The 10,279-nt window shown below is 31.0% G+C and overlaps 1 protein-coding gene across 2 annotated transcripts in view; it reads left to right on the top strand.

The window, feature by feature from the left end:
• LOC145248022 (uncharacterized) overlaps positions 1 to 10,279 on the top strand; it is a 102,099-nt gene that overhangs the window by 69,008 nt on the left and 22,812 nt on the right. For both annotated transcript variants that reach the window (XM_080109732.1, XM_080109731.1), the window contains exon 7: positions 4,177 to 4,321. In XM_080109732.1, the coding sequence (XP_079965858.1) occupies positions 4,177 to 4,321 (145 nt within the window). The remainder of the gene's footprint in view (positions 1 to 4,176; positions 4,322 to 10,279) is intronic.

Raw genomic sequence — 10,279 nt, 5'->3', positions numbered from 1 at the left:
GATGTAGAATTGCGCCATCGGATTCAGGGTTGTAGTATTGTAATGTAAAGAACATGCAGAAAGGGGGGTAATCAACTGAATTCCTTCTAGTACACTGACAAAAAAAAAGCTTAAACAGATATATAAATAAAAATAAAAAGGTTATGTAAATGTTTTTAAAAAGACACGTAATCACGTGAGCAGGATTTTTTCCTTCTTTTGACACGATAACAAGTAACGTTTTTATTTTTTATTATTTATCTAATCTATTTTCGAAAGAGTGCCACGTGCAAGTGGAGAAGGAAAAAAAAACAGTTATGCCAAATTTGTGTCGAGAATTGTCTAAAGTTCAGACTTTTTTTTTTAGCTTTCACTTTAATAAGAACGTGAATTTATGAGACACAATGTGATTCAACTCCAAAAAATAAATAAAAGCTAACCTGAATTAAGATTAAAGTTACGGTGTTATTGTGGACCCTCACCCCTTTTAAAAAACCTTGTTAAGCTTTGTGACATATTTACATTCTATGGAGGTCAGGCGCGAACGAACACCCAATAATTTTATTATACCATATTTCTTCAAACTGAAACATAATTATCAAAGTATACTTACGCAAATAGATATGAAAAGTCTTTGTTAAAGTTTGTGCTATATTTCCATGGAGTACAGGCGCGATCACAGACCCCACAATTTTATTATACCTTTCCTATTTAAGTTAAAACATACTTATCAAAGTATTCTTATGTATATCTATATCAAAAACCCTTGTAAACGTTTTTTTTTTAATTTTAAAATTTTTTATTTCCATACTTTGTGGACCAGGCAAAAACGCAGACCCCACAATTTTAATGAACCACCATTCTGCCAGATCAAACATACCCATTCTTGATCCTTGATAGATCTTCTATCATATGTAATCAGTTTTTTAAAATAGTCAACCATATAGGAGCCTATTCGTGACCACACACACACACGTTCAGCTTTATATTATAGATATATGTATATATGTCTCTGTGTGTGTATATATATATATATATATATATATATATATATATATATATATATATATTAATTATAAATAAATATTTTGAATAACCATATATATGTTTTGTGATTTCACACTCATCAATATGGAATTATGTAACTATCACCAGTTGGACAATTCAATAATCATTCGTCTAACGTGGCAATCATGCTTTGAAATGTGAGAGAAATATGGCTTATATCTTTCGATGTAAACACAAGTACTGAAATTCTAACAAGAGTTCCAATCTACTAAGAGAACTTTGCAACATGACTGATTTGTTAATTGTCAATTTATTATCTCTCGATGTTTTGTTGTTTTATGCTCATCAGTATGGAATTATGTAACTGTACCATTAGTCAGATAATACAAACCCCAGATCATAGTATTATGACCTCTAGTAGAATACCTTTCCCAGGACAGGTATATGCAATAGATATAGCATTAGTTTTAAATTTTAATGCTTTTTCTTTTGAGGGGTATAGTACAGTTTCAGTAACACCCCCTACATCCCCTAAATAGTAAAATTTAAAAACAAACTATGCTCCTATGTTACATACCCAGTTGTCTAGAATACATATTTCATAATTCATAATGATAAATTCAATAGTCTAGAATTTTACCTAAGCACACACACACACACATTATTGACATTCATGCACATCTCTATTAAATTTTTTGTATATACCATTTTTTTTTTTTTTTTTTTTTTTTTTTTTTTTGAGAAAGATGCAAGTTTAGGGTGGCACCCCCCTAAATGGTAAAACTTACAAAAAAATAATGTGTTGCCTAGAATATATATTCCAAAATTCATACTGATTTCTTCATTAGTTTAAGATAAGCACACCTAAAACGTAAGGAGAGAGTAAGTATTATTTGACGGAGTCTCTCTGTAAAAATCTACCAAAAATCAAGTAATATCTAATCGATAGAAAATTATCACCAATATTTAAGTGGAGAATGAACTTTATAATGGTAAAAAAAATTTTTTTTTAATAATCGATATTTAAATATATATTATTCCCCCCCCCCTCACCTCTATTTGTACTTAAAATAATTAACCAAAACTGACCAAAATATATTGTATTGTGTGTGTAGGGTGAGAATGGAGGGGGTGGGTGGGGATTGTAAATAAAACAAGCAAACAAAATAAAACAACTGCACATGTATCAAATTTTAAGGTTGAAAATTAGAATTTTAATGTTTTATTTTTCATCTTTTGTTTTTTGAAGTGTGAAATTCATTGAATATGATAATTATTATCTTTCAGATTAGCCACATATATATATATATATATATTTATTTTCATTATTTTTTTGCAAAAAACACTTCTTTTAAATCTTTGAAAAATAAATTAATAATTTTCTTTTAGTGAGCCCAATATTGCTAATATACCATTAAATAGGAAATGCTTTGGAGAATCAATACCAAAATAAGAAAAGAAATCGATAAATAACTCTGCATTTTGCTAAAAATATGCTATTTTCTTTTGGCAATTTCTTGTTACTTGATATCAATTCACTTATGGTCGCCTATAAGTGCTAAAATAGTTATTCTGTATTTATAAACATTTGTTACCTCCCTCATTTCAAAATGACGAATTATGTCTTGTAGTTCCTAAAAAAGGAATGTTAAATTTTGGATTTTTGAATTTCGACATGGGATTTCTATATACTGAGATAAAAGATGAAATTATTTGAAATTCAGGTACTTATAATATTTTTTGCGTATTCTTATAGCAAATCATCCTAAATCTTATTTAGACAAAAAAAAAAGAATTGATTCAAGAAGCTTTTAAAAAAAATATTAAAGTGTTTTATCTCTTGATACAAAAAATCGAGGTGAATGATGTTTTTTTTTTTTTTTTTTGAAAATTTTAAATTTAAATTTCTATTAAAATTAGAAAAAGTTTTATATTATTCTGCTTTTTCATATGATAAAATTCAGGCTTTTATCTTTTTGGAAAAATAGTTGCTGAAAAATATTAGATTTTAATAGATTTTAATTTGTTTAAAAACAACAACTTGGTTTCTCTTTCACTTTTTGGTCGTGCCTAATTTATGAGATTATTCTGTACCTATAAATATGTTAAACAACCAATAGATGAATATCCATTCTTTGTTCTTGTGTTTTTGATATATGATAATATTAGCAAGACTACCTAGCATTACCAGGGATCATGAATAACCAAATAGAATTTAAAAAATAGTGTGTAATGTTTCTTTTAAAACTCCTCACACTCTCTGCCTCTTTCTACAACTGCTCCCCCCTCTCTCTCTCTCTCTCTCTCTCTCTCTCTCTCTCTCTCTAAATTAACTTGCATTATTATTTATGTGTTTAATCTCTATTAATAAAAGTGTATGACCACTTCTCATGTTTGTGTGTTTCTTATGTCAACATAAAACAAAAATGAATAATTAAATGTGTAATTATCATAATTAGGCATTTAATTATTCATTTTTCTTATTTGCTATTGAGAATATTCATTTATAATGATTAATTACACATTAAATCTACTAGAGTGAATTTTTGCTTTATTCATAAATGAGTCAGCCATTTTGATCTTTTGTTAATAGTTGAAAAAAAAAGAGAAGAATGACTTACTTTATGGCCTTTTCAAATTTGAAAGGGATCTGAAAGCCTTTAAACTGTCAAATAGAAAGTCATTTAAACTGGTTTTAAAGTTATTTGAAAATCATCATGTATTAAAAGATTAAAAGTTTGAGAAACTATTTACATTCAATAATTTTATAAAAAAAAATTAAAATGTTAGTTTTATAAGAATTTATTTCAATTAATAATTTTATGACCAAATGATATTGTAATAATTAAACTTGTCTTAAAATCCTTTGAAAAACATAATTTGATGAAGTTAATATAAATAAATTAAATTAAACCAAAAATAGCAAACCAAAATGTTTTTTTGCCAGATAAATTTGAATTGATTTGATTTGAAAAAATAAAATTAAAAATATTCTTAGGCAACGTTAGTAAGTGCAAAGAGTATTCTACAAAGAAGCAGTCACCTTGGATAAAATTAAAAAAAACAAACAAAACAAACCATTTATCTTTATTGTGAATAGTTCAAATTGATTTCTTAAATGCATTTTATATCCTTAATCAAATTTCTCATTCATTTTTCACTTTTTTCTTTTTGTGTCGTGTTATCTAGAAGGATGCTGGGGAAAATGGTAGTGATGCTAAAAAAGAAGATGGTGAAAAAGTGGAAGAAACTGAAAAAAAGACTCGGAAACGGAGAAGTACCAAAGAAGATTCAGCCAGCACAGAAGTTAAAAAATCAAAAAGATCAAAGAAAGGTTATTTTCCTTTTCTTTAATTTCTAAAAAAATTTCGAAGTAATTTACAATCATACTGATTAGTGTTTTTACAAACTACACTAATATTAGTGTTTTTACAATCACACTTACAAGAATTCTGAAATTCTGACCCAAAATTCTGATCTTGAAGCAGCAAAAAATTGGTTCACAAAACATGTAAATGTTAAAATAGTGGTTTTATGCTGCTCTAGTATTATATGTACACGACATGGCTGACACCTGTATCATATGTATTAAAATATTTTTAATCCTTTTTTGGTAATAGCGCATAAAATTTCAAACCTGCCAGCATTTTATGCTTCCATACCTTAATGGACAGATGCGGGCAACACCTGCCGGCCTATTTGAAAATTAGGGTCTCACTTTATGCACAATTACCCCTTTTTTATATATTTCTTCGTTAAAATGCACCAAGATTCTAATAGTTTATGACTCTTCTCAGAGGAGTCAAACCTAAAATTTAATCCACATCATCATCATCATAATAACTAGTGGGACCTGTGGAAATTCCACAGCAGCATTTTTCATATGTAATATATTGTTGCTGGGCATGCTGTGAGCGTTCTGTTCAGCATGAATGAAGGCACAATCATATTATTCTAGTTTTTTATTAAAACTGTATCTCCCCCTTACTAAAATAATAACTTTGATATATTTCCTGGGCTGATTATTTCATTAGAAACACACCGGTCAATTAACTCACATTTTATCATTTTTCATAATTATTGAATATGTTACTATGTTCGACAATAATTGTTCATAATTTCAACCCACATTATCACCCCCCTCCCTTTATTAAAATATTAAATTTGATATATTGTATCGGCTGATTATTTTATAAAAAAACACAACTATCAATTAACTCACATTTCATCATTTTTAATAATTCTTGGATATGGTACTAATTTTGACAATAATCTTTCATCATTTAAACTCACTATATAACACACCTTACTAAAATAATAATTTTGATATATTGTCTAGGTTGATTATTTCATTACACACACACACACACATCAATCAACTCACATTTCATCATTTTTCGTAATTCTTGGATATCTTACTAATTTCGACAATATTTTCATAATTTAAACCAACGTTGTCGCCCAACCTTACTAAAATAATAACTTTGATACATTTGCTGGACTGATTATTTCATAACAAACACACTAATCAATTACCCTCCATTTCATCATTTTTCATAATTCTTGGGTATGTTACTAATTTCGATAATAAATTTTCATAATTTATACCCACATTACCCCCCCCCCCCCCGCCTCCTTAATAAAATAATAACTTTGAAATATTGTCTGGGCTTATTATTTTATTACAAACACACTAATGCATGAAATCACATTTAATCATTTTTCATAATTCTTGGATATGTTACTTATTTCGACAATCATTTTTCATAATTTTAACCATCATTTTCGCCCTTCCATCTTTACTAAATAATAACTTTGATATATTGTCTAGGCTGATTATTTCCTTATAAACACACTAATCAATTAACTAATATTTCATCATTTTTTCATAATTCTTGGATATGCTGCTAATTTCGACAATAATTTTTCATAATTTAAGCCCTCCTTATCTCCTTCCCCTTTACTTATATAATAACTTTGATATATTGTCTAAGCTAATTATTTTATTATAAACACACCAATCAATTAAATCACATTTCGTCATTTTTCGTAATTCTTGGATATCTAATTTCGACAATAATTTTTTATAATTTAAACCATCCTCGTCACCCTCTCTTACTAAAAAATTACTTTGATATATTGTCTGGGCTGATTATTTAATAAAAAACACAACTATAAACTCACACTTCATCATTTTTCTTAATTCTTGGATATTGTTACTCATTTTGACAATTATTTTTAATGTTTTTTAACCCACATTATCAACCCCCACTACTAAAATAATAACTTTGATATTTTATCTGGGTTGATTATTTCATTTCAAACACACCAATCAATTAACTGTCATTTCGTCATTTTTCATAATTCTTGGATATGTTACTAATGTCAACAATCATTTTTCATCATTTTAACCCACATCATCGCCCCACTTACTAAAATAGCAACTTTGATATATTGTCTGTTCTGATTATTTCATTGCAAACACACTAATACATTAAATAACATATTTCTTGAAGAATAACATAATTCTTGGATATGTTACTAATTTCGATAATTATTTTTCATAATGTAAACCATCCTTATCGCCCTTTCTTTCTAACATAATTACTTTGATATATTTCCTGGGCTGATTATCTATATCTATATATATAAAAGCCAAACGTCTGTGTGTATGTATGTATGTTTGTTTGTAACGCTAAAACTTTTGAAAGACGGAACCAAACTTGACAAATTTGGTATCATATCGAAGCCCCATCACCCGGATAACAAATATCGAAATTTCACGTCAAACGGACCACTAGAAGTTGGTCAACTGATCAGTTATCTTCGAGGGGGGCCCCAAAAAACCTGTCATTATCTATATATATAAAAGACAAATGTTTGTTTGTAACGCTAAAACTTGAGATGAAAGATTCCTCTCCCCTAAGAATAAAACATATGTTCAATATCTGCTTTTGTTTTTTCATTGTTTATACGGTCCCGAGCAACGCCGGGTAGCCCTGCTAGTATATATATAAAAGCGAAAATGTATGTTTGTGTGTCTGCTAAAAACTTTTGACAGACACAACAAAAATTAACAAACTTGGTATCATATGAAAGCCCCACCCTTTGGATGACAAATATCGAAAAATTAGCCCAAAAGGACCATCAGAAGTGGGTCAACATTGATTTTCTGCAGCCCCCCCCCCCCCCCCAAAGTGACATTTTGATGATATTTATACGTAATTTAATAAACGCTGAGTCATGTCACGTGACCCTGACGTAAGCAAGCTGTAATGGCGATAGGTTTATGAAAACATTGAATAGAGACTTTTGTTATCGGTAAAAAAGACATCATACATATCAAAATACAAAAATTTCACGTCAGGAGAACGTTACCAAAGTTTTAGTACGTTAAAAATAATTAGATACGATAGTTAAACGAAAAATAACAAGCAAAAAATGTGAAGTAAAAAAAAAAATATGCTTACAAAAAATATTAATCATCGATGTTTTTACTAAAAAAAAACAAAGTGAGACGCCATTTTCCTTTTTAGTAACAGTCTTTAGGATAAGGAAGACGAAGTGAGAGAGAGAGAGACACGCAAACAGAGAGAGAGAGTGAAAAAGAGAGAGACAGAGAGAGAGAGATGTCTAGACAGGAAACGAGATTCGTTTTACTGCGTTTTAAAATGTAAATAAACAAACATATGAGTGATTGTATTTGATCACATCCCAGGCCTAGGAACAGATGCTACACTTTGATCTTAGTCAAAAAGACCAAGTAAAAAAACATGCGTATTATATATTTTTCATATATTAGTTTGAATTCTAAGAACAGATACTACACTTTGATCTTAGCCAAAAGACCAAGTAACCGTCTTATACAGCTTAATTTTCTCCCGAGCATTATGTCCTATTAAAAAAGATGCATAATTTATATTTACTTAGTGGGGGGGGGGGATTATGAAACCGCTTTAATTCTAAGAACAGATACCACACTTTGATCTTAGCCAAAAGACCAAGTAAAAAAAAATGCGTATTATATATTTTTGAGGAAGGTGAGAGGCATATTATGAGTTAGTGGGAGGAGGGGGCGAAAGATGAAACCGCTTTATTTCTAAGAACAGATACTACACTTTGATCTTAGCCAAAAAAACCAAGTAACCGTCTTATACAGCTTAATTTTTTGCCGAGCATTATCTCCTATTAATAAAAGATCCATAATTTATATTTAGATGTCATATTCATAAAATCACAGAAGGCCATCCTTATTTTCGATTGACGTTTGTTTCTCTCCTTATTTTCTTAGTGGGGGTGGGGGGAGAAGGATGAAACCGCTTTAATTCTAAGAACAGATGGTATTTATTTGCTCCCCCACTGAGCAAATTAGGCACAAGGCCGTTTTTAATGTGAGGTAAAAACCAGCTCCCCTAAAAGGGGTCACTCTGGTTACCAAAAATAATAATTGTCCCAGTATAGAGGGTTTCCCCTCCATTGACTGGTACAAATTATCTTAAGTGCAGTATCTGCCGGAACAGATGGTGTTTATTTGCTCCCCTACTGAGCAAATTAGGCACAAGGCCGTTTTTAATGTGAGGTAAAAACCAGCTCCCCTAAAAGGGGTCACTCTGGTTACCAAAAATAATAATTGTCCCAGTATAGAGGGTTTCCCCTCCTTTGACTGGTACAAATTATCTTAAGTGCAGTATCTGCCGGAACAGATGGTATTTATTTGCTCCCCCACTGAGCAAATTAGGCACAAGGCCGTTTTTAATGTGAGGTAAAAACCAGCTCCCCTAAAAGGGGTCACTCTGGTTACCAAAAATAATAATTGTCCCAGTATAGAGGGTCTCCCCTCCATTGACTGGTACAAATTATCTTAAGTGCAGTATCTGCCGGAACAGATACTACACTTTGATCTTATTTATATATTTTATTTTCGGTAAAAGTACATACATATTTTCACAAAAATTGAAATTTTATAAAAAACATACAACAATTACAAAAAACAAAATTAGGCACAAGGCCCTATAAGAAATTGGGAGGGGGAGGGTACAGGGTCTTTGTGACTATTTGACATTGTTGAAAATGCAGACTTTGGAGTCTTACTCTTGACTGGCAACATTTACCAAAATACCTCATTCACTCTGTGGAGACCAAGTAAAAAATAAAATGCGTATTATATATTTTTGAGGAAGGTGAGAGGCATATTATGAGTTAGTGGGAGGAGAGGGCGAAAAATGAAACCGCTTTATTTCTAAGAAATACTTTGAGGTATTTATTTGCTCCCCCACTGGGCAAATTAAGCACAAGGCCGATTTTTAATGTGAGGAGTGAAGGGGAAATGGGGACCAACTCCACGGGGAGTTGGGGAGCTGGATAGTGACAATTGGTATGAAGGGTTGCCCCTACATTGACCAAGGTCTTATACGTGGGGTTTCCCCCACATATGGTCTTTGCTTGCAGTATCTGCCGGAACAGGTACTACACTTTGATCTTATTTATTTATTTTATTGTTATGAAAAAATTGCAATTACAATATAAAATTATAAAAAACAAAAATATCAAACAACAAAATTAGGCACAAGGCCCTATAAGAAATTGGGAGGGGGAGGGTACAGGGTCTTTGTGACTATAATGACATGAAGACTTTGAGGTCTTACTCTTGACTGGCAACATTTACCAAAATACCTCATTCACTCTGTGGAGCCTAATCTAACTAAGAACCCCAGCGTTCAGTGTAAAGAATAACATATTTACAATTTGTATAATAATTTCTGTATGTCGTGTGTGCATTTTTTTTTTTTTTTTTTTTTTTTGTGTGTGTGTGTGCATGTGTAAGAAAATAAAGTTCGATTTCATTGGAAAAAACAAAAAATAGTTCTTGAATTTATTTGGATAAAAAAGTTCGTGGAGTGGGAAAAAACCTATCAAAATGTTCATTTCAAAAGAAAATAAGGAATAATAACTAATGGGTTGTTAGTAAGGCCCCCCTGTACTATTCTATGTGACTAGATCCCCCACTGTTTTCCGGGGAGCCGAAAACAAGCAGGGCATCCCTAATGGGGTTTGGGGAAGAAGCCTTAATGGAGGCGGGAGAAAAATAAAGCAACGGATGGAGGGGTCGGTCGGTGACCTCTGAGTAGTGAGGGAGGATTGGGATTTATTCAAAACAAATCTGTGGCAAAGGGGAGTGGGTAGACTCAGAGGTTCTCTAGTACCAAAAATAATAATAGGAGTGGGATCTCGTTTGTACCACCAGTCAAGAGTCACTTTACTGAACTATGCTAAGGCGGGATGGGTTCCGAAG

Source organism: Euprymna scolopes, chromosome 26 (genome assembly GCF_053919585.1).
Source record: "Euprymna scolopes isolate OS-2025 chromosome 26, ASM5391958v1, whole genome shotgun sequence".
Lineage (NCBI taxonomy): Eukaryota > Metazoa > Mollusca > Cephalopoda > Sepiida > Sepiolidae > Euprymna > Euprymna scolopes.
Note: the sequence above shows the minus strand (reverse complement) of the source record. Positions and strands in the feature narration are given on the sequence as shown.